Below are 25,603 nucleotides of genomic sequence, written 5' to 3'. Positions count from 1 at the left end.
CTTATCAGTAGTTTGAAGTGTGAAAAGGACGTTCTTAAGCGTGAAAAAATTATTCTACAGATAAAGGTGATTGAACTTGAAAATATAATAGCAGTCGAAGTTCATGAAGAAGATGATGATGATGGAGGGATTGAACTGGAGAGAGGCATATTCCTGTAAATTGTACAGTTGGCGAGATGGTTAAGATGAATAAAATGAGGCTGAATAAATGGGTTATGCTCTTGTGCGTGGTTGTCGGATTTGTGACAACTTGGATGATGAAGTGAGAAGGAACATTGATTTGTTGTTAGTAGGAATAGTTTAATTACTGTAAGTTTGTTTTGTTGGAAGTATTTTGGATCATGTATTGTTGTACTGATATAATGTTAAATTTGTTGAAGTTACTAGATGCCACTTTGAGTCTATTACGCAACCAAGTAGCTAGTTTATTAATGGACTCAGTGTCTACTACGCAACCTCTATCCGCCTGATGCAGTGTTATATTTGATGAAGTGATTATAAGTGACTTTGAGTCTATTACGCAACCAAGTAGCTAGTTTATTGATGGACGCAGTGTCTATTACGAAACCAAGTTGCTAGTTTAGTATTAGACATACTGTCTATTATGCAACCTCTAGATGCTTATTGTAATACAAAAAGTAAGTGCTTAGGAAACAAAAATTACACCATCAATAGTTAATCAGCAAAAAGTTAGTTTCATTATATAGAGGTTGATGCAAATATCAATAATTACTACAAGTTCACCCAAAATAATTTAGTTTCATGACCAACACAAACATAAATTACACTTATAAAACTAAGAAGGGTCCATCCTTCCCCTGAAGATATCCACTGCAAATTTTTCCCTAAACAACTTCATTCGCTTGTCATTAAGTTGCACCAGCGGCGTATCAGTTAGGAGAAAGTCAATGACCTTCACTGCATAGGCTCCACTGCTTTCACTACAATAATCAAAGACAAAATTAGTTATTAAAGAAACCAGAAGAATAAGTAAAATATAATGGATGACACATTTAATTTACCTTTGCTGAATAGATAGCACATCCATAATACATTCCCAAGACCATTTCCTCGTAAGCACATCTTGGCCTAAGTCTGTAAGCTGTCCAGTTTTCATCAAAATCCTAGGCATCATTAGTGTGAGAGGTTGTACAAGTTCTTCTAGTTTACCATCATCATACAAACTGACATTGCTATCGTAAATTCAAATCAAACCCCCTGTCAAGTGGAAAACAACAGGTACAAAATACTTTTTATCAATATTCCATACATAGTACACCGCCTTAGCCTTGCACCACTCCACAACCCTAGGTTTTGGCATACTTCCTTGAGGATATAGCATTAGGGGTGTAAAGCACAAGTCTTGGCACGCATCAATTGTCTGACAAAAGTCCAAATCCTTTCCCTCTTTAATGGCAACCTCCTTGATCTTATACCATGCAGTGCACATGTTGTTGCATAATGCAACATCCATAACAACATGGCATAAAGGCGTGGACGTTTTATGTTCCGTATACGTATCAGTGCCAAAATTTCCTCCACATGTTAAATATTATTTAAAATGTACGTTAAATATGGAGCTACTAAAAACATAAATACACGCAATGATTAAGGGACTTACAAAAATTAAAATGGACGTGTTAGCATCGCACAATTGCTAAAAAAACCTCCAACCATAGCTGCCAGTCAAGAAGTTTTTGGGAAACTTCTCCTTCTTGTCAAACCATTCACATAATACTTTCTTATCTTTATCCGAAACTGGTTTGAGTACGTCTACCTTTGGTTTCTTCTTCTTGATCTGTTTCAGCTTCCTCATCTTGCTTGCAGAAATTGGAGCATTCCTCAATCTGCTTTGCAATCTTGTAAACTTGTACCAAGGTGACTCAACTACTTTAGAAGGGCTCTCATTCTGATTGTGCATCTCCCCAAGGATCTTCAACACCTTATCCAATTTGTCATTTAGAACCTTCAACTCTTTGCGCACATTTGTATCACTTGGTTGAGCATTGCACATCCTGCATAGTCCTTCTCTACCAATATAAAAATAAAATCACTATCTAATGATGAACCAGGAATACTCCCACCCAAAGGGTCATTATCAACAAAGTCAACTTCATCATTAGTCTCCAAGCTCACTGCATCAGGTGCCTTTTTAATTGCAGTCACCCATTCCAAATCAACCGCTAGTTGGTCGATTATAGGATCTGCTACCTCATCGTCATATGGTACCAAATTCTTCATGTAGTCCATATCCATCTCACATAGGGTAGGAATAAAGTAATGATGCACCTCCTGAAATATAGCATAGATAGAAGTCAATAGATAAGCAATACAAAAAAATAGACATGATGTCTATGATAATCTCTTACTTTAGTTCATTCTAATCTACTGGTGGAGTGTTATTGCACTCCCTATCTTACCACACCGGGGTCATCAACTCTCTACTTAAAGGAATCCCAATCAGGGTCAGATGTCACTTTCTTGCTGTGCCATCTCAACATCCTTGGCAGCGGCATCTGTATGACCTTTGATTTCTCGGCACTACAACCAAATAGCGGAATTGCTTTGTACGCCCATGCCTACATTTTTTTATGAACCAAAAAGTATTAATTTTTATCTGCAGTAAATAAAATAATAGTATTCAACTACAAAGAAATTTTGAGAAGGTTTTTTTAATACTTACCATGAATGCCCATGGAAAGCCGAACATGGCATAACTAGCCGATTTGGACTTTTTACTAGAGATTTTGTTTTACTTCCTTTTGCTCACATATGATTTGTACATTGGAAATATGTCCTTCTTCAAGTACTCAATTATAAGCTCAAAACACTCTTTGCCCCACAGATATTTCATGAAAACTTCCAAATTGTTATCCATACAAATTTACTTCTTATCGACGCGCGATATGTTATCCCTTGCAAGCAAAACTGAATGGACAAACCACACCAATGCAATCTTAAACCTATCGATTGTGTCAAACCTCTTGGACTTCAACTGTTTCAAAAGCAGCTCGGCTTCCACCCCTTTCCTGCTAGATTGGCAAACTTTGTCTCAGAATGTTTCGCCATCATCCATCATTTTCTTCATTTGTTCTTTACTGGGTTTGGCACCACAGTTCAATCCAGTCATCATAGCAAACTCCTTCAATCCAAAGTGAACAAGCTTGTCTCCAATTAAAAACCATAACTCGTGCTTCTTCGCACAATAAATTCGGCGAATCAGCATGGAATGGACAAGCTGTCCATTGAACTGTGTCTAGTGCTCTGAAAGTTTTGCAAACTCTCCAAAACAACTACTATTAAACTTTTCCATCAATTTGATTGTTCTAAGTTTATCCTTGAACTCATGGAATACATTGATCCTAGACGTCACATTAATCTTGGACGGAAAATGTCTATACTTTCTTAGAAAAGTCCTGAATTTATATCTAGATGCGTCGATCGCCCTTACAAACACAGGAATTGACAGAGCATCCTGGTCACCTTCAACTGCTGCATGTGTTTCACTTTCCAGCCATCTTCAGCATCTTCAAGTTGTTCATTATCTTCATCATCGTCTTCATCGTCATCTTCATCATCATCTTCTACTTCTACTACATCTTTTTCTTTTTCTTCTTCAATATTTTTATCAACCTCTTGAGCATCATCATCACTATTTTCATCATCCTCCCCACAAAAAGCTTCATCATCAATGTCATTTTCTACTTCGAGAATTATTTTTTCAGAAACTCTTTCTTCCATTTGAGTTTGTGCTACATTTATATCCAAGTCTTCTTTCTCCTCCTCATCAACACCCTCTAATTAAGCTTCTTGAAACAGATTTTCATTAGGTCGCCAGTTACGACGAAATTCTAAAATACAGAACACAGAGGTAGTCCAAGAAACAAATATAACTACCCACGCCATAAATGATATGGTTATACACAACCCAATCGATCTTGAATATGCACACGAACGAATTACTCTACAATATGCGCTATACATAGTAGTATAAAATATTGGGGAGGGAGGGGGGAATCGTCGAGACTGCCTGGAGAAGAATGAGGGTTTTAACTTACTGGGGTGCGTTATACTTTAGTGCATGTAATATATGCGTTATATATGACAGTTCAAAATATCGACTATAGAGCATCTATTGTATAACGGGATAACTGACTGTTAAGTTATAGACAGGTAAAATATATAAAATGATACTCAAACTCTTTTTCATGTATTTTGGTGTTTTGAGCCCAAAATATCATTATTTAGGTTTCGGAGGCAACGTAGGCCCCGGACTTGGGTCTTACCTCTTTTGCCTCGTAAGTTACGCTTCACAGTATCAAACACACTGTTTTTCTTTTTTAAGTTCGGCGAACCTTTTATTAGGAAATAGAAAAGCCAAAACACTAGTAATGACTTCGCCTCCTCTATCTCTGGGTTAATCGGTCGCATTAAGGAGCATAATATGCTACGACTCTGCTTCCTCACGTATCGTTCTTGCTCAATTGTCAAAGATCAGTCATGGCAGCTAAGTCCCACCTGCAAAGTGGTGAAAGCTCTTCCAATTGGAAGTCTTCTACTAACATTACTCAACCCAAGTTCTTCAAGATTATATTATCCCAACATGAATGCAGCCGTCTGGTCAGAACTTTCTTCCTCCTTTAATTTCTTCTCATTCTGCTGTTTTTAATCACCGACTGATTCAGATTTTCTTGTTACTGGAACTGTATCCCTCGTTATTAACAGCGGATTTACTGGAACTATATATATATATATATATGTGTGTGTGTGTGTGTGGGGGGGGGGGGGGGTCTAACCTCAAAAAGTAGCTCATGAAGTGAGGATAAGAAGAAAAACCCATTCCCCCAACCAATGTGGAACAATCTATAACATTCGTTGCACACCTAAGGCTAGACATTTGGAGCCTGAACATATAACATGTGGTCCAACATTTGATATACCAAGTATAAGGATGGGTCTTAATCCGATACCATGTAAAAAAGAAGGGACCTTTGGCCTAATTCTTCAAAAGATAGCCCAATATGTGAAAATTGTGGAGGACAACCAATTTATTCTCTCAACATGTGGAACAATCTAACATATGTCGAACCAAATGCTGAGTGCGCGGGCATCTATTGCCAATTATACAGATCTGCCACTGTCTTGATTTCGAGATGTGTGAAACTGAGTGCTTATTTCCTTTGCGCGCAGAGGATTCCAGAAGACTTTGCGAGCAGATATTGCAAGAACATGCTAAACCCTGTGTATCTTGAGGTTCCAAGTGGAGACGTATGGGAGGTTGAAGTGGTTCATTCTCAAGGCCAAATTTGTCTTGGCATTGGATGGCAAGATTTCAGTGACTTCTATTCAATAAGCTGCGGCCACTTTTTGATGTTTGGATACAATGCTCGTTCCCATTTTAATGTCACTATATTTGATTTGAGTGCTTCAGAAATTGAATATCCAACAAAAGAGATTGAGTCGGATGATTCCATAGATATTTCGGATGTGGCTGAGCATTCTGTTGAAAATCTGAGCCATGGTCCCTTAGGCCAGGAGAGAAAAAGAAAAAGACAAGAAGGGGAAGCAGAGGATGATATTCCAGTTAACGTTCAAACTAAAGTAATCGAGGAAGAAGAGTCTCAAGGGAATGTAGTTTCACTAGGTAAGAATGCATCTTATAATCTGGTTTATTAGCTATGAACAGAATGAAATCAGTCATTGTGTTACATTATAATTTGGTAGTAATACTTTCTTTTGGATATCTGTTTCAAGAAAGAAGCGAAGGCTGTAGGGAGCAGGAGCAACAATCCAACATTTTTACCAGTAAGAGCGACGCAGAGAGGGACGAAGAGAGAGCTGAAAACTATCAAAGTGCAAAAGCTTTTAAATCTAAGAACCCATTCATTATATCTTTTATGCATCCATCATATGTCACGAGACCACACAGTCTGGTGATATTTCAAACTTTGTGGAATGCCCGATACCTGATCTGTTTTTATTCATTCCATACATATGCACAACTTTAAACTCAATTTATAATTGATCATTTTTGGCAGTCCATACCGTTGAAATTTGCTCGGAAGTATTTCATGCAGAACCGTGGCAAGTTAGTGCTTCGTGTTCCAGGAAGTGGATTTTGGACTGTCAAATGCACTTTACGAACGAGAAATGCTAAATTTACTTGTGGATGGAAGGCATTCGTCCTGGACAATAAGTTAAAATCTGGTGATGTTTGTGTCCTCGAAGTGATTAAAGACACTAAGCTCTTATTGATAGATGTCACCATATTTCCAGGGGTTTCTGATAGTACAAACGAGTCTATCAACGCTGAGGCTTCAGTTCCATGTTCCCCAGCCTATCAAAGAGCAAAAGCTTTTACGTCTGAAAATCCATTCTTCATATATCCTATGCAGCCATCATATGTTTCTGGCCCCTCATTGGTAGGATACTTACTCTCTGAAGATCTACTGAGCTTTCATCCTTTTATGTCCAAAAAACGCTAATCTGTGACAAAGAATCACTATTAAATGATGAATCTTTTCGTCTAAATGTTAAAGCATTGTTCATTTTGACAGACCATATCACGGGTGATTGCTAGTAAATTTTTCCCCACTAGATATAGCAATGTGGTGCTTCAAGTTCCAAACAAGAGATCATGGGCTTTGAATTGCACTGTTGGAACAAAAAATGGTAGGTTGAATTCAGGTTGGAAGAAGTTTGTGCAGGACAATAACATAAAAGTAGGTGATGTTTGTGTCTTCGAACAGGTTAGTAGAACCAAATTTTTATTCAATGTCTACATATTTCCTGCAGTCGAAGGTGTGTGAGATGGTTCCACTTGTTTAAGATTCTGACTTCAATGTATACTTGATCAATTTGCCTTTTGTATTTCTGCTTTTTGCAAAGGGGAGTATTCCTCCCAACATAAATTAAAGCAATATCTTTCACCCGAAGCATGTAAAACCTTAGAGTTTCTTATTTTGTAATACGTATTAACTTCTTGTATTTTTTTTTTTCTAATGACTTCGTGTTTAGTGTTGAGTATATTCTGATTAATGTTATAAGGAGGTAGGCAACACGTATCCCCTCCTTCATGTATTTTGTTTTGGATATTAATGTTCGAAGTAGGGCTCAAACCCTAACCCCCGGGCACCTAGACGTTGATTCTACACTAATTAAAGAACCTTTCTAATGGTTAACTTTGATGATTTCAACATTTTGGATTCTAAAAAAACATATGTATGGTTGACTTGATCCTGAACTGCATTGATGAGGACCAGCAAACACATTTTGGATGTAATACGAAAGATACCTAGTTGTACATAAAGTTTCTTGTTTGTGAAATCTATTCACGGTCACAACTCATGAGGAGAAAGGAGGAGCCGAGTAGGAACATAAATTTATTGGAATGCCAGTGATGTTCCTTGAGCAGTGCAGTGCATATATAGCGCTCATGACTTTTCGTTGTCCCCAACAGACTCAATAAGCTTAAATCTCACAGAACCAAAGATCAAACTCTTTGAAGGAAATAGCAACAGTTCCATAGTTAACTTGTCTCTGCAAGAAAGTGTCCTGATCTGAGATTTTGGATTATTTCCTTTGTAACCGGGGTTTTGATAAATGGATGTCCTCATCTACAGCATGACACATGGAAATATCTAACATTTTTGGTCCTTTACATGAGATAATTCTCAAATAAATTCTTGGTTTCTTTTGTTCATACACTTTTCCACCCATTGTTCTGGGAGCTTCTGTATGCAGATATACTGAGCAAAGACCTAAATTAGCTCAAAGTCGAATATGATTACAGAATCTAGTTTGATTATCTTGGATAAAACTATCACAAGGATTGCTTTTTTGGATTATTACAAGCAGCGGAAACAATCTCAGTATCGAAGTATATTCTAAACAAATAGCACATACACGATTTATTGAGTTACCCCGTGAAGCGTGAACAAAGCTAGTCAATCACATGCCCCTCTAGAAAACGCTAAGTTGAGTTTCGGTTGGAAGGAGTTTGTGCTAGCTAGGTGATGTTTATGTTGCTGAACGGGTTAGTATATCCAGACTATTGTTCAGTTTCATCATATTTTCTGCTGCTGAAAGTTTCTCATCTCTCTTGCTTCAGGTTCCCTTCTCTCCTCATTCTGTATCTTTTTTCTCCCTTCTTTATCTCCGCTTCCTCTTCTATGGATTCTTTTTCTCTGCTTCTTACGGTCTTACTCATTATTATTAGGGGTCTTCAAACTTCAAACCGAACCAGACCAAACCGCACCAAATCGAAAAGTCAAACCAAACCGATTAAAAAATTCCGACTATGTTTGGTTCGATTTGGTTTGGTATTGAGTAATCCGAACCAAACCGACATATAAATATATAATTTTTTATATCAACTTTTATGACTTTATATAGAATTTTGTTTAAAAAATGTCTAGAAATATTTGGGATTCTCTCATGGATCTAATATCTAATAGAACTATGAAGTGCATTCATTTTTATTTACTTTAAATAGTGGATTGTATCACTTCCTTATTAAGTGTTATTGAAATGCATCAATTTTCTCTTTCTTCTTTTATATTCATATGTCAAGATTTCTTATGTATCTTTTTCGAATTTGAAGTGGTATTTCGATAATTTAAAATTACATAGAACATATCATTATTACGGTATCATATTGATTTTTATGTTTACTTATTAAATTCGGTTAACCTTGAAAGCGTATATCAATAAAAAATTATTGTTAGACAACTAAGAAAATAAACTATTATGTGTTACTAAAATAAATTCTCACATAAGAATACTTTAATAGGTCATATGTTTGTTATTTTTTTTTTCCACTAAACATATTCACTTATCAAAACTTTATCTATAACTTTAATAAAGTAAGATTGAAATAATATTTATGTAACAAAAAAAACTCGAAAAATTCGACAAAACCGAACCAATCCAAACCGATATAATTGGTTTGGTTTGGTTTTGATAAAATTTGAACTAACCCGATCCATGTACACCCCTGCTCATTATCATCTTCTTCAACAATGGATGTTGTAACTTGTTTCTTATTTGATGTGTTAAAAATTACTGTAGTACAATGTATAATTAAAATATGTGTTTATTAAACAAAATAGAAGTTTCTTTGCTATTGGAGATAATTTTGTCATCAATCCATGCATTACTACTGCTTCAGTCTTTTTCTACATCCTTTCCTAATATTATACATAGATTCAAATAGCACCATACATATAACGTATATATGTATTATTAATGATACAAAAGAAAATTAGTAACCTAACGTTATTATAATTATGCTGGATTTTATTGGAGATCAGAACGACCCCTTAAATTATTTGCTACGCTTCTATCCTTGTTAATATGACTCAGTATCACTTTTCCAAATTTCAACGATTAAAATACTTAGCTATGATGCAAAAAATTTCTAACAATTTCAACTACTATTTTAACTTCTAATCATGTTGCTGCTAATACAATACGCAATACATTAATTTTTCAAAATTGCGTCCAACAATCTCTGATTTTGGTGTCAAATATCGAAGGAAAAATGGGAGGACACTTTACAAATTAATACTCCTATGAGATATGGTGTAAATCATGCTACAAATAATTTGAGTTTGTTAGTGTATTGGTAGAAAGAGTAAAGGCATACTCATTTAAAATCTGATAGATGAATTCTTGGCCACTCCTTTAATTTACGTCTGAACCAAGTACGATTCCATTCCAAGGTCTTAAGATTCTCCACAGACCTTATCTCAGAGGAATTGATAGACAACGAGTACAACAACGATACTATGGGTTTAAATTCATCCATGATATTAAACTTATTTTTTGTAACACTAAAGTTATAAAACAAATTTTTATTACAATAAAGTGGATGAATTAACTATTTTTACTTATGGAACTAATTTTTGTAGCAATAAAGTTACTAAATTATGATTAGTTACCCATAAAATACAAATTATTGGAAAGTTAAATTTCCCGTGCCGGAAAATGACATGCCATCTATATCATCATTTGCCAAGTAAAATTTTCTTATCACAATAACATAAATAATTAAAAATACATAAAAATTAAAAGAAACGAAAAGGAAAACGAGTTGCTGCAAATCATATGTGCAAAGTAAAACTTTTATTTTTTCAACTTCGCGAAAGAAACAAAACTGCTAGGGCCTTCTATTTGCCAGGGTACTATTAAAGCCGCAACCGAAATCTGAGAAGAAATGGCATGGTAGATGTTTTTAACGTGGTATTTAGTTTTTATTCAGTATTTTTAATGCTGAGCAAAAATAATCACTACTCTGTTAAAATTAATATGAAAAAATAATTTTATTCTTTTTTCATGAGTGTTGCGTAAATATTAAGGACATGGTGTTCCTTAACTATTTGCACAATACTCATGAAGTTAAGGACATGATGTCCTAAAGTTTAACAATAAAAGGTGCAAATACATGATACTTTGTCCTTAATATTTACACAACACTCGTGAAGTTAAGGACACCATGTCCTTAATATTTACACAATACTCATGAAGTTAAGAATATCATGTCCTTAACATTTACACTGCACATATGAAGTTAAGGATACGATTTCCTAAAGTTTAAAACAGAAGGTGTTAATTCAGAAATCATTGTCGTTAATATTTACATAACACTCATGAAGTTAAGGACACCATGTCTAGCACAAGGGTATTTTTGTGCGGGCGAGTAAAAGTTTATTAAAGCACTGACTAAAAAGTAAATACATTTTAAACAGTGACTTAAGAGTAAATACAGCTCTAATTAGTGGCTAACTCTGCACTTCCTCAGAAATCTGACGCCATTGGAAAACTCTTAATGGAAAATCTTTAAGATCAAACATGTAACGTTAAGCCCCCGTTTGACCATAAAATTTAGGAGTTTTTTTCAAATTTTATTTTTATTTATCTGTTTGTTTATAAATTTTAATCTTTTTTGGCAAATTTTGAAAATAACATTTTCAAATCTCAAAAACAGCTCTAGAGTAGCTTTTGAAGTTTTTTGTTCACAAAATTTCAAATTCTTTTCAGGTAAAATGCACGTCCAAACACAATTTCAACTTTCAAAAACCGTTTTTCATCTCGTCTTCGAAAACTCGAATTTTTAAATTTCAACCAAATCTATGTCCAAATGCTAGCTAAAAAAATTCACAAATCCTCAACTTTTGACATTTTGGAAAATCAAATCGGGCAAAAAATCGCTTCTACGCCTGTAATTATGCGATGAATGTCGTATAAGAGCTATCAAAGCATGCTTCTCGTCAACATCGATAGCCAAGAATCGTTGAAGCGCTTTTTCCTTTTCGTTTTTTTTTAAATTTTTATGCCTTTTTCATTGTTTATGTTAAAAATATAGATTATAAAAGGGTGGATTTTTGTGATAAAAATTTTCTCTTGTGGCATGGACACTGTGGCAGAATGATGATGTGGCGATAATATGTCATTTTCCAGAGCCAAATATTTTATTTTCCAATGATTTGTATTTTTTAGACAATTAACTCATAATGTAGTGACTTATACTATTAATAAAAATTAATTTTGTGACTTTAGCGTTACAGATAAATAGTTTAGTGACTTTACTGTTATAAAAAATAAATTTATAATCTAGTATTACAAAAGTAAATTTTATGATCATTGGTAAAATTAACCCTCCATATTGTGATAGTGAAAATATTCGGACTTGGTGCATATGATAAATCTTCTTATTGAAATAATATACAAATATTATTTCAAATTTTGGAATCAATATGAACTTAAGTATAAATTCTTAAGAATTTTAAAAAAGAATTTACATATGCAAAAAGTATATGAAAAATACAATAAGAAAATATAGTTAATAATTTAAAAAATTAAAAATAAAGTTTTTTTAAAAAAAAAAAAAGAAAAAAAGAAAAAAAAAATACTTACTTCCGAAAGAAAGTCTAATTGTAGTCAAAGACGAGTACTGCCTGAAGTCAATATTGTCCCTCTAGTTTTTGGGAAAAACAGAACCGAAGTCATCTAAAGTGTTTATTGAACCCTGGCCGTTCTCTATCTCAATGTAAAAACTAAAAACACAAACCATTGAAATTTCAAGAGCCATTCTCTTGAGAATTCAACTAAATTTCATGCAATCCAACTTGTATCCGTCCAGTAGAGTTCGTTCTTGTTTCTCATGGAATCCCCATATCCCCTCGCCCAAAATAGCCATAGGCAATAACCTCAACTCCTCTATAAACTTTCAAGAACAAAGGCTAAGTAAAAATATCTGTTCTTTTTCATGGATTCCAGACAAACCCCACATCCCCAAGCCCAAAACAGACATACCCAATAAACCCAAAACCTCCATAACCCCACCAGCTGTTACAAAATCTCTAGAAACTTCATTAAATTTTGGAGAAGAAAAGTTGAATAATAAGCAAGAAATACCCAATGTCCCATATTATCTTCCAATCTTGGTTCGAAACTCAGATAATCTTTGTAGGTATATTTGGGATGGGAATGACTTAAAATTGGTCCCTGTTGATGGGAATGCTTTTACTCTATCTGATTTCTACTGTAATTTTGAAGATACAGTTCAAAAGTTGGTCAGAATTTGTGTTTTGGCTATAAGGAATTTTTTTCTTCCAAGGAAAGTTAGTAGTAATTACCTTGAATACGTGAAGTGGAAGTTTGTTCATCGTGTTTCCAGTTCTGCTCTCCAAGTTTTTGCCACCCAGGTTCATTTTTTTTTTATGTCTCGGCTATTAAAGTTGTAAATTATTGTTATACAGTGAAAAGTCCAAATTTTTTGGTTTTGAATGTTCATATTTCAGCTATTAGACTTGTAAGTTATTGATACACGTTAAAAAGTTCAAATTTTGATATTGAATCTTCATGTTTCATATTGAATTCATGAACTGTTGGTACACGTTAAAAAGGTCAAATCTTGACATTGAATCTTCATATTTCAGTGATTGAACTCGTATACTGTTGGTATAAGGCAAAAAGTTCAAATCTTGATAATGATTTCCTATTAAAGTTGTACTATTGGTATACGTAAAGATGTTAGATTTTGATATTGCATTTCCCTATTTCAGCTATTTAACTAGTAAAGTTTTGGTATATGAGTTTAAATTTGGTATTCAATCTTCATATTTCAGATATTGAACTTGTAAATTGTTGTATACAGTGAAAAGTTTCAATTTTTATATTGAATCTTTGTATTCCAGATATCAAACTTGTAATATTATTTGTATACGGTAATAAAGTTTGTATTATGATGTTGAATCTTCATATTTCGACTATTAACTTGTAAATTATTAGTATATGGTAAAAGTTAGATTTTCATACCACTATTCATATGTCAGCTAATAAACTTGTGTATTGGTATATGACAATAATTTTAAACTTTAGTATTAAATTTGTATTCTTCTATCGGAGCTCAGCGATAAGGTCAAGTGACTCTGCTATTAGATATTTATGTCAGAATTAGTCTTTTAGTAGTTCACTGATCAATGGTGGAATTTGGCATTATGATCTTTATGAAGGTACACTAGTTCGCTTGATATATGTGTACCTGCACAATCAATAGGTTTTTAAGTGTGTTAGCATCTAAGGTACGGATCACTCACATAACTGCCTTGACAATGGCCTGTATTTTGTGAACGACGATATACAGGCTATGTTGCGGGCAATTGGAATAGGGAACTCCCGTTCATTTCAATCAGCTGCTGCACTAAATTGGGTCCTGAAAGATGGTCTTGGACGGTTGAGCAGGTGCATCTACACTGCTAGCCTAGCCTCTTCTTTTGATACCAATCTTAAGGTATAGCTTTTCTAACAGGAAATAATTTGTGCAACTCATCTTATAAAGCGTATTTTCTGATTTCAATTGTCAGAATTCATTTCTTATCTTTTGGGAAAAGATGCTTATATTTTAAGCAAGATTACCTCAAGAGACTAGCTGAGTTTCATCTGCATGTTTCTTACTTTTTTCCCCCCTCTTTTTTTGGTGTTGGCTGCAGAGAGTAAGGTTCTATACGTCTGTTCTCTTCAGTTTGAGCATTGGAGTTGAATTGTTGACTCCTGTATTCCCACAATACTTTTTGATGCTTGCATCAATTGCCAACATCGCCAAGCAAATAAGCCTTGCCTGTTACCTGGCAACTGGTGTAAGTCTCAGCTTCTAAACATATGATTCTAAATATATATGCATGTGAAGTGTAGCACTTTTGGGATCTGATCCCTAATTCTCCAGCTTTAGCTCCTCGTTAGGTGTACCGTGTAAGCTAGTTTGACCGTAAGCAATACCTTTTCCCTTCTCTTGCCAGCAAGCAGTTTACCATGTTTTAATTCCCTTTGTAGTTTCTAACAATTCAACTGCAATTTGACATATAATTGATTTCTTCAAATCTTTGCTACGTGAAGGGCTAAGATTAAGATCTGAAGTTACTTTGACATATTCAGAATAACAGGCTAATAAATGTATGCACTTAAGAGGCCTTAAATTTCTACTAAGGTCCCAAGTCAACTACGGCATTATAAGACTGATGCTACTTAATTTTGTCACTTGGTTGAATTGCTTTCTGAAACTGAACTTGAGGTAATATAACTAGTTGAAGTTGAGTACTCTAGCCATCTAATCGCTGCCGCAAATGACCAATTCACATTCATAGTTGGTGGAGATCTGAGAGAAGCAATTTGTCTTATGTTAAGCGTTTTTAGCATAATTATAACAGCTAGAAGAGAATTTATGCAATTATAGACCTTGAATTTCTCCTCTAAGAGGCAAGTGAAACATAACATTACTCACTATTAACTGCTTGTCTTTGCCAGTTAATGGGGGGAAATTGATATGTTCAGTAAGTGTGATTTCTTAAATAGCCAAATCACGTGTTAAATTTTGTGATCTGAATAAGCACAAGTATCTTCTGGATTTATCAGTACCATTGAGGTTTGATCGAGAATTTATTGTTGACATGTAACAGACGGCCGTGCATAGAAGCTTTGCAATTGCCGATAATCTTGGTGAGGTTTCTGCAAAAGAACAGGTTCTGTGTATATCTCATTGCGCCATTGCTGGATTTGTGGTGTTATGATTAATATTCCTATTAATTTCACTGTTCCAATCTGACTGTTTGTTTATGTTTCAGATTCAAACAGTGTGCTTCGATAATCTTGGTCTTGCACTTGCTGCAGCCTTAAATATACTATTTGCTAATAATCCAAGGTTCTTTTTCCAACTTGAATTTCTGAACTATCGCCATCCTTTTTTTTTCTCTGTAGATTTCAAATTATTTAGAGATTCTATCCATTTGCTTTTATGAACCTTCCATTTAGCCTATTTTTTTGTGCTTGAAGTGGATCAGTTAATACTGCATGACTCTTATCATTTCCTTTTTACACTGTGATATGAGAAATGAATATTTTGTACTATTTCCTTCCTATATATAAGGTCATATAAGCAAAGAATCGGTTGTCACATTTTTTGTACTTTTTCTGTACTAATTCTTGTTATGTAGATCCCTGACTTCTTGATGATGTAAAAGTTTACAAGCAGGTCTACCATATGTGGTGTACCCAATCTTGTTAGTGCTTGACCTATTTGGTATATATCAAGGACTAAAGCATGTGCATCTGCAAACATTAACTAAGGTTGGCCTTCATTCTCTATTCGCTTTAAGGAGAAGATATATGTGATGTGCTCTTTATTGTGTATATGTTAATCATCTTACACATGTTGATTCTGATATCCCTCGTTTTTACATTAACGCCAGGATAGGCTTGAGATCATTATAAGCACATGGATTCAACAAGGATTTGTCCCATCACCTGCAGAGGTGAGTAAACGGGAGGGTATTGGCTTATCTTGGAGCAGAGGTAATTTCTAACTTGCATTTTGCTGTAACAAGGCTTCACTGCTAGGGTTGGTGCTACTTTATATTATTCGATAAAGCTTCTTAATCAGCTTTAATCAGGCAGGAAGCCATGGTCTATCAGCATTGGTTATGTAAATCCTAAACCTTGCACAGCAAAGCTATCTGCGACTACGATGGAATCTTTGACTAATGAAGACTTTTATTTCCTGAGCCCGGAGAGCTTGACTAGTGAATCGAAAAGGAATCAGGAGGTATTTATATCCAAAAAGTAAAAAAGAGTTGTAATCAATGTGTTTGTTAAGCAGTTCTTCTTGCTTTGCTATTACAGTATGATGTCCTACTTTCTCTGCGGGAAGGGGCTGGCACTACAGATGTGATCAGGGGCATATTGCATGTAAGACATTATTACATACGTTTTTTGCTTTCATCGTAATTAATGGAGTATATCAGGTAGTAATGTGGGAGGATGATTTTCCTTTTGCAAATTAAGTGAGTGCTCGCAACCCATTGCTTTTACTTCAAATAACATGTCTAGCAATTATTTTTGAGCTTTTCATAATGGTCATTCACCCAATTTTGGTACTTTAATAGTAATAAGTAATTATGGTGATCGACAGGCAAGTTATGTCCGGAAGGATATAGAAGATTGCGGTAGTTCCAGTGTAGTTCTCGAGCAATGGTTTAACCTGGTTGAAGATGGTATGAGATTAACAGAACAAAATATGAGCCTGTTGTATGAGCAAATGCTGTCGTTGGGGTGGGCATGTAAGAATATTCTTTTGAGCAAGCAGGAGCAAGCACACTATATATGGTAAGCAATGTTGTCATTCTTCGGCCTATGGTAGAAGAAATTGAATAAAAGGTCAAAGAAACTAAGGGCATTTCGTCCTTTCAGAGATTGTCGATCCTTGTGCTTGTATATAATCCATTTTTCTGGCATCCCTCAAATGAAAAGAGTTGCCTTGTACAAGTCTGTTAGCACTGGTGTTCAGTTTCCTGCCTGCAGAGGTGGGGAGAGATGAGGGTTGGAGCAGGGAGGGAGGGAAGAGAAGAGATTTAAGTGTTGTACAATCTTTGAATTGCTTTCTCCGTGTTGTGTATTTAACTGATTAAGGTTAAACTTGTTATCCATAACTTTTTGTTTCCTCATTCATCTATTTTTTCCGAGAAGAGAGATCGTTATTGTGATTAGCTGGTAATCTTAAACTGAAACAAGAGTCAGGAGCAACAAGAACAATAATAGACATTTTGAAAAGGGTGTCTCCAAACGGAGACTATGGATTTATGAATGATTGCCTGCATCCTATATACTAGAAACTTGTAAAACTTACAGCTATTTCTTGATCCTTGCAAGGAAATCACCCGAAGCAATGCTTAACCAAAGAGCAAGAACTTTCTTCGTCTGAGCCCCAGAAGGTGAGTCGTGATGATACCGAAGAGTTTAAGCTCAGTCAGCAGCTACGGATAGAAATGTTGAGTTTCAGACTAAGGACAGAAGTGGCTGAAACAGGCGACAATTTCTCCTCACCACCATGTTAAATTGTGTACCGTCTCATAACACGCTCTATACAAGCGAGTCAAGTTCTTTTTTCGTGCCAAGCACATTGAAATCTTTTCATGGTGTAGACTATAATTCAAGACCTCTACTTTGATACTACATTGAATTAGAGGCGCATAATTCAACACAAATATAACTTAAAACACTTTTCTCTGCTCTGGGCCTCTGGCGACTCTAACTTATCGCAACTTGGGACTACGCTTCAGAGGAATGTCATTTTAACTTGATCATTCTAGGACCACTCTACAGTATAGAATATTTGAAAGTAAGATCGAATTATGGGTCGTCATACTTCAAACCTTAGCAAGCTTATATAATAGCTTTATATACAAAGTATAAAGATGCCATTAACAATGGTGGTTGATATCCACTTGTTTGAGTACACCGTCAACCATGCATACAATAAAATTAGTCTAGAGCAGAGTTTTCTATTCTTCCCTTCAATGGATCCATTCAATGCAACTGTAGTTTCTAAATTCTAACCTGACAACATTTCTTAAGGAAAACAGCATCTTTTTCTTGTTTAAGCAATTCATAATCTTGGTTCACTACTTAATGATTCAAAACTTGATTGGGATGAGAGTGTTGCAGTTAGACAGTTGAAGAGTTCCACCACAATATACCATAAATAATTGTTACACATCTTTTGACTTCTTTCTTTTTGGTTTACCCATCCCATGTCTGGAAGGCGTTGGCTGTTTAATACCTTTACCAGAGCATATTTCTCATCACAGCAAGCGATACAGCATTAGCATAAGCCTGAGCTAAAAAAATTCAGAATCATCGGCCATCATTTGTTTCGTAGCAACCCAGATGTGGATAGAAGCCGTAATGCTTGATTGGAATTGTTCAAAACAGCTGATGATCTTGACACCTGCATCTTGCGTTTCTTTAAGAATTCCAGTGAGCTCTCTAAGCACGGAGGAGGTGGTAGATCCTTCAAGATAACTGGTCCAGACCTGACCAAACAACAAGAATACAGCGAGTAATTAAAAATAGTTTATCAAAATTATATTAATTAAAGCATAAGAGAAGTGCATGATGCTCACCCAGAGCTCTTGGATCTTTTCTTTTTAGAGGTAAGCTTCTTCTCATGATCTTCTTCTTCTGAGTCTGACGAGAAGATTTTCCTGCATAACAAGTGAGTAACCTTTTTCAAGAACTGAGAAGCATGTGAAGAATATAATAGCCAAGGATACACTAAGAAATGCAACTAACTTCTCACGAGCTGCAAGGATTTTCACAATCTCATCAGGTAGCATTCCTCCATTGTCCTTTGACCCCTCGGCATTCTCAGGTTCTTTTATGTCTTCAATGCTTTCATCATTTCGCGTAGGTCGTGGAGTTAACTTTTGAGCCCATTGTCTACGACGTTCCTTACCTTCTCGAACAACTCTACAACAGAGCAGTCATTTCACAGCAAAAGATACAAAGACCATCAGTTGCTCATGTTTTGCAATTAAAGGCTATAATTCCAAGGCAAGAATATCAAATTGAACATATGGAATTTCCCACGAACACCCACCATATGAAGAAAAATTACAAGCAAATTTTACTAGTTTTCAGGACTTAAATAATGGGTCATCCCCAATGTTATGATATAACAGTCTCAAAGGACCATAAGCACAAGTGAGGTGCCATTGACACAATAGATATGCAAGGAATGGCAAATAGAAGAACTTTCATATTTCCTTGAAGCTAATACTAACTTTAAATCTTATTATTTTTTTTGAGAACCTAGAAATCCCCAAGGCGAGTGGCTCACAATTTGAAACGATGGATAATAGGCCCGCCCTTCTATCCTTGTCCACTTAAACACCAATTACTATGCTTTTGTCTACAGCAGAGTTCGAACCTCAGACGTGCATGCTTTTGTCTACGACGGAGTTTGAACCTCGAATGTGCACCTAACTCACATGTCATGCATTCTGCCCTTAATACTGGACCGAAAGGAGGGGGGGGGGAATAATCAGGGGCAGATTTAGGGGGCGGAAGGTGGGCCCGAACCCCCTTCGCCGAAAAGGTAAAATCTGTTTTTTACCTCTATATATTATGTTTTGAATCCTCTTGATACAGCCCAAAAGCATAGCTTAATGGTCAAGGGGGTTCAAAACCTTCGTAAGGTCATTGGTTCAATTCTCACTAACTACAATTGTTTTTAACTTTTTCTTTTTTGAACCCCCTTAGCAAAAATCCTGCATCCGCCACTGGCCATTATACTACCTTACAATCTCCAAAACCATCAAAGCAAAACCAGTAGGGAAATACAACACATTTCTAGACCCAAAAAAACAACTGAATATCAAGCATGGAGCAACGCAGGGATATAATACTTGTTTACTTCTCAATTTACCAAAAACTTAAACTTTCTCAATTTTCACCTTTTCTTGTGCCGAGGGTCCCTCGGAAACAACCTCTCTACCTCGCCAGGTAGGAGTAAGGTATGCGTACACACTACTCTCCCCAGACCCTACTTGTAGGATTATACTCAGTATGTTGTTGTTGTTGTTACTTCTCAATTTACCAAAAACTTAAACTTTCTCCTTTTCTTCTTGTTACAACAGTTTTCAACAGAAATGCAAGTTTCTCTAATTCAAGCCTTAAGAGGTAGAAAACAGCTTCCTCAATAACTTGGAAAGGATTCAACTTTCTCCTCACCATATTGGTCGACACTATAACAAAAAATCAGCCCTAATGAATAATGGCCACAAATTCAGCAGTCAAGAAGATTTTCTATCTGAAAATTGAAGTTATAAGTGTTCGCCAACAATTCCACTAACCTTGGTAGGGGAAAATCTAATTAATAAAAGAGCATACCTAGCCTTATTTTCTCGTTCAACTTTTCTAATCTCCTCATCTTTTTCAATTCCCTGCAATCAAAACCAATTAGCTCAACTACCACTACATCTGATATCGCACAAAAAAAAAAGTAATTTGATCAGAAAAAACACAATAAAACGAACCTGTAAAGTAGTCAGTTCTTCGGGAGCATCGGAATCGCTCTCTTCTCCTCGTCCTGACATATCGACTGAACAAGGTATCGCACTTCTGCAAAGAGTTTTAGGGTTAGGGTTTTAGCTCAGGAAGACGGAGCAAAAGTAAAGGTATTTTCGGACTGAGTTAGAACACTTGTGAAATTATTTTTATCTTACCCAAATGTTAGCCCACATACTAAAACATCCCACTACTCTATGACCCCATTACGAGAAAATTACAAAATTGATTGCTTGTGGTTTGAGATAGGTCTAAAATAGTCCTTGCAATATATCTTGAGCAATTTTAATCTTTTAATTTTGTAAAAATAAACACTTTTGGTTTTCGTCAAATATTTGACAAACTCGTTGTAGATTTAACAGGAACAGAAAAAAAATACAAATTTCGCTTAAAATGAAGTAAATGACTGGTTAAGATACACTAATTGTGAAGAACTTATCTAAGCAGTTGAGTGTGGTTTTATTGGAGAAATTAAGAAGATATTCCAAACATAATCTAATGAAACTTCTGGTTGAAGGATTAAGAAATATAACTCCACATTACTCATGTACCATTTGATTGTCCGTATAAAAATTATGATTCTGCGAAAATCTATGTACAATTTTATATGTGAAATAGGTATACATCTATGTGTAAAAGTCTTGTACTAAAAATCTATCTATATAGAATAACAAAAGTAAAACTATGATAGGCTGCCAAGTGGAATACCCACGATTCAACACATGTCAAAAATTAGAACAACTCTCCAAGATGTTGGAGTTTCAAATTCAAACTACAAATCAGAAAAATAAACTTAAATTTATCAAATTTCAAAAACTTTCAATCCTCCCACGATTGAGTTTTTGCAGTTATTCTATTCATTTATTTATTATTACACTTGCCTATTAAAAACAAAATTCCTCCCCCTTTTTTGGTTGGCTGTTATTAAAAAAAAATGGCAAAGGGCCAAATATACCCCTCTACTTTCGAAAATGGTTTAAGAAAACCCTTCGTTATACTATTGGGTTATTTATATCCCTACAGTCATATTTTGGGTTCAAATATACCCCTCATTTAAACGGAAGGACATGTGTCATCGTCCTGTTGACCAATTCTAAATATCTCCTAATTAATTAAAAAGACTCATTACCCATACCCGAAAAGTAATTTTTTTGTAAAAGCTAGAAAAAACTGAATTTTTTTTTTTCTAAAAGCTGAACAAAAACGAAAATATTTTTTTTCAGTTTTTACAAAAAAAAACTGAAAAATATTTTCTAAAACAATATTTTTGTAAAAACTGGAAAACAAAACTGAAAAGCAATTTAAAATTGGAAAAAACGAAAATATTTTTAACTAAAAACTGAAAAAATATAAAAAACAATTCAATTTTTACAAAAACATTGCTTTAAAAAAAATGATTTTTCATTTTTTTTCTTCAGTCTTTACAAAAACATTGTTTTAGAAAATATTTTTTAGTTTTTTTTAAGTAGTTTTTTTGTAAAAATTGGAATTTATTTTTATTTTTTTCAGTTTTTAGTTTTAAAAATTTCAGTTTTTTCCAGTTTTAAATTGCTTTAGAAAGTTGGTTTTCATTTTTTTTTCAGTTTTTACAAAACATTATTTTAGAAAATATTTTTTGCTTTTTCAGTTTTTAGTTTAAAAAAATCAGTTTTTTCCAGTTTTTACAAAAAAAATATTTTAGAAAATTGCTTTTCGGGTATGGGTAATGGATCTTTTTAATTAATTAGAAGATATTTAGAATTGGCCAAGATGACAATGCCATGTGTCCGTCCGTTTAAATAAGGGGTATATTTGAACACAAGGTATGACTGCGGGGTATAGATAACTCAATAGTATAACGAGGGATATTCTTAGACCAGTGGTGGATCCAGAATTTTAAGATCGTGGATGCTCACTTTCTTTTAATATAAAGGTGCTATCAATCACATAATATAAGCGCAAATTATTTGAACGGGGCGATGAAAAAAACTAATGAGAAAAATACGATAACTATTGTCATTACCAAAAATGACTTCTAGCCACGAGTCACGATAATAATGTTATCATTACAAAAAAAGGACTTCTAGTCATATCTCGTAATTGTGCTCGACGACTTTTCATATGTTGAAAACGATGAATAATAGCATCATTGCTGACACTTGAAAATATCTTACGCTCTACATAGCATACTAAACAACTATTTAAAAATTCATCACTGATGTTGTTACAAAGTTCACTTTTGATGTAGTTCATGGATGAGAAAGCTCGTTCCACAAAAGTTATAGCAACAGGAAGAATGAGAGTCAACTTGATAAGCAAATAAACAAGTGGCCAAGTTTGATGCAGATCTGACTTAACCAACACTTTAGCAAGATCACTAATTCCCTTCATGCCAAAGAACCTCTTGTCAACACCACGGGCATAAACTATAAAACTATCAAGCTGACAACTGAGATCTCGAAGCTTGATGCTATCAAACTCATTCGGATAATATTCAACCAACCTCATTATCCTGTTCTTATCAAAATTACCAAATAAATTAACTAGATTTAAGCTAGCCATACCGAGGAGTAAGTCAGTACTCACAACATCAAAGCGACGGTTAAGCTCTTGAAAATGCAAATCTATAACAACATAAAAAATGCTGACACGCAAATGATGAGAATATGTAACATCAACAGCTCTACGCTTCGACTTCCCAGGAAAGTAGCGAGCGTCCATCTTTGGAATTATTATATCATGTTTATCACAGAAAGCAGAGACATCTTCCATTAAAGATCAATATTCACTATTCCTCATCGTTTGTAATCGTTGCTTTGTAAGAGCAAGGAGTCCCATAGCATTGACAATATCTTGATCCATCCTTTGTAATGCACAATTTAACTCATTTGATATTGTTAAAACTTTTAACATCAAGTGCAACATAAAAAGCAAAATCAAATTCCTGAATCTTACCCATAAGACTTTCAGCAACAATTTTGTCGGTATAGTTTGGACACTCACGTGCAGTAAATTCAAGCACATAAATAATCGATGGAAATAGGACAATAAGGTTATCCAACGTTTTATAATGAGAACCCCAACGAGTATCACCTAGTCGCTGAAGCCCACGTTCTTGATTTAATCCTCGTCCAGTATGCACTTTACCTGATTTGAGCAATTCCTCTAATTTTTCAGCTTAATGTTCTCGAAGCAAATCCCTGCGCTTAAAAGATGCTCCAACAATATTTAAGACATTAGTAACTATACAAAAAAAGTCATCTACATCTGAATGCTTCTTTGCAAGAGCCACAAGTGTTAATTGCAATTGGTGAGCGAAACAGTGAATGCAATATGTTGATGGAGACTCATTCAAAATCAAAGTCTTAACACCATTTAGCTCTCCCTGCATGTTACTAGCCCCATCATAACCTTGTCCACGTATTTGCGTTAGACTTAATGAGTGATCAGAAAGAAAAGAGCAGATTGCCTTTTTCAATGACATAGCTGATGTATTACTAACATGAACAATACCAACAAATCTCTCTATGACTTCGCCTTCTTTGTTAACATATCTCAAAACAAGTGTCATTTGCTCTTTGTGTGATATGTCTTTTGATTCATCAACTAGTATCCCGAAAAAATCCACATCTAGGTCTTCAATGATAGCTGTGATTGTTTCTTTAGCACAAGCATCAACAATATCTTTTTGAATACTTGGAGAACACATTATTTCATTTCTTGGAGCATTTTCTAATATAATGCTTCCAATATCCCGATCAATATCTCTATACCATTGCAAAAGCTCAAGAAAGATACCTCTATTTGTAGAAGATTGACTCTCATCATGCCCACGAAATGACAAACCTAATCTCAAAATAAATCTTGCCACATCAATTGAAGCACTCAAGCGACGTCGAGATTCACTCTTTCCTTTCTCAGATTGTTTGTCAAAAGAAGTGCGAATTGATTGTGATTGATTCATTAAATCAAGCATCCTGTTGAAACACTTGTTGTGCATGCTATTTATTTCTCCAACATGAGCTTTAAATCTTTCAATAGCCTTGTTCCAAGTTTTAAAGCCATTTTTTGTAAAAGCATATCCCGTATTTCCATGACTTTCATGTTCATTTTTTGAACAAATAGCAACACAAACAATATGCAGCATCATTTGATATACTATATTCCAACCACTTAGAATGTTAACCCTTAAACCAACCAGGACAAAACTGATGCATTGTATTCCTAAACTTAGTTTTAGGAAAATCATGATTCACAAGTTGGCAAGACTTTTTTTGAATATAATATCTTCTAACTTCATCACGTATATTAGGGTTGTATTCTGTAATAGGCTTTTTATCTCCCGGATTAGCGTTGAGAGATTCTAAATCAAGATCAGAAAGAAATTTGTCCCTCTGAATTTCTGGAGCTATGGATGAAGCAATAGATGGATTAGTAGAACTAGAACTTGGTTGCCCAGGATTCGTTCTTGTGACCAACCTATCCATCTTGATTCATAAAGATTGATGAAATATTCCTACAGAATAAGATTCAATTTTATTCAATTTTACCTAAAATTCAATTCAAATAATTCAACTAAATCCTATTGGGGAACTCATGCCCCTTTATAACAATATAAATAATAAAGCAACAACAACATATTTAACCACATTGCACCGAAAAATTGATCATACTTCTTTATAACTAAAAATATCATAAATATTTATTCTTTCGGAAGATAAGATGAAAACTTACAAATTTTCGAAGCAACGAACCAATGAGGATAAATTCATCAATCACACAAACTGATACTAATAACCTACATTTATCCCCCCAAAAAAAAAATCAGTTTTGAAATTAAGTCAGAAATAGAGATAAATTAATTTTTCAGTTTTTGACAAGTACGCATAACTATTGTTTATTTGCCACAAAATAATTATAAAAAAAATACCGAATCTATTTTACAAAGCATAGGTAATAAGAATTGTAATTTGTAAAATCCAATATCTTCGATACAATATTGTAATTTATACCCAAAATCTCTAGCTAAGTAGCTTAAATCAAAATACCAAATCTTATTATCTTGTTCCTTGTGTTTTAATTTTGAGATGGGGAGGCCAGAAAAACTTGTTATTCACTGTGTAGCTTGCGAAACCAACAAGGAGAACTGGAGAAGCCGAGAAGCATTCTGTTTTAGTATTTTCATTTGGTGTCTTTTGAAAGCCTACCAATGTTTTAACTTTTA

General features: G+C 34.6%; 5 protein-coding genes across 5 annotated transcripts; 2 read left to right on the top strand and 3 right to left on the bottom strand.

Annotated features, from left to right (window-relative positions):
• The first annotated feature begins 4,327 nt into the window (after window positions 1–4,327).
• LOC104105631 (B3 domain-containing transcription factor VRN1-like) lies at window positions 4,328–6,987 on the top strand. Its single transcript, XM_009613979.4, has 5 exons — window positions 4,328–4,620; window positions 5,191–5,644; window positions 5,755–5,933; window positions 6,039–6,422; window positions 6,558–6,987. Exons 1-5 carry the CDS (start codon window positions 4,501–4,503, stop codon window positions 6,807–6,809), a joined length of 1,389 nt encoding a protein of 462 aa, XP_009612274.1. The 5' UTR covers window positions 4,328–4,500; the 3' UTR covers window positions 6,810–6,987.
• Window positions 6,988–11,994: 5,007 nt separating this feature from the next.
• LOC104105632 (protein root UVB sensitive 4) lies at window positions 11,995–17,560 on the top strand. Its single transcript, XM_009613980.3, has 11 exons — window positions 11,995–12,707; window positions 13,649–13,795; window positions 13,995–14,141; window positions 14,958–15,020; window positions 15,123–15,199; window positions 15,519–15,624; window positions 15,747–15,849; window positions 15,948–16,099; window positions 16,177–16,242; window positions 16,466–16,659; window positions 17,203–17,560. The coding sequence occupies exons 1-11, from the start codon at window positions 12,117–12,119 to the stop codon at window positions 17,252–17,254; spliced, it is 1,698 nt and encodes a 565-aa protein (XP_009612275.1). The 5' UTR covers window positions 11,995–12,116; the 3' UTR covers window positions 17,255–17,560.
• A 188-nt stretch (window positions 17,561–17,748) lies between these two features.
• Window positions 17,749–20,545, bottom strand: LOC104105633 (uncharacterized). Its single transcript, XM_009613981.4, has 5 exons — window positions 20,370–20,545; window positions 20,224–20,276; window positions 18,625–18,801; window positions 18,456–18,536; window positions 17,749–18,365 (listed from the first exon to the last, which is right to left on the bottom strand). Exons 1-5 carry the CDS (start codon window positions 20,427–20,429, stop codon window positions 18,197–18,199), a joined length of 540 nt encoding a protein of 179 aa, XP_009612276.1. The 5' UTR covers window positions 20,430–20,545; the 3' UTR covers window positions 17,749–18,196.
• A 1,880-nt stretch (window positions 20,546–22,425) lies between these two features.
• LOC104105641 (uncharacterized) lies at window positions 22,426–23,151 on the bottom strand. The gene has a single exon (XM_009613989.1). The coding sequence runs from the start codon at window positions 23,149–23,151 to the stop codon at window positions 22,426–22,428; it is 726 nt and encodes a 241-aa protein (XP_009612284.1).
• A 406-nt stretch (window positions 23,152–23,557) lies between these two features.
• LOC104105642 (uncharacterized) lies at window positions 23,558–24,529 on the bottom strand. The gene has a single exon (XM_033658523.2). The coding sequence runs from the start codon at window positions 24,527–24,529 to the stop codon at window positions 23,558–23,560; it is 972 nt and encodes a 323-aa protein (XP_033514414.2).
• Window positions 24,530–25,603: the final 1,074 nt, after the last annotated feature.

This window comes from Nicotiana tomentosiformis, chromosome 2, assembly GCF_000390325.3.
Source record: "Nicotiana tomentosiformis chromosome 2, ASM39032v3, whole genome shotgun sequence".
NCBI classification, from domain to species: Eukaryota; Viridiplantae; Streptophyta; class Magnoliopsida; order Solanales; family Solanaceae; genus Nicotiana; species Nicotiana tomentosiformis.
This window is presented reverse-complemented; position numbering and strand designations above follow the sequence as displayed.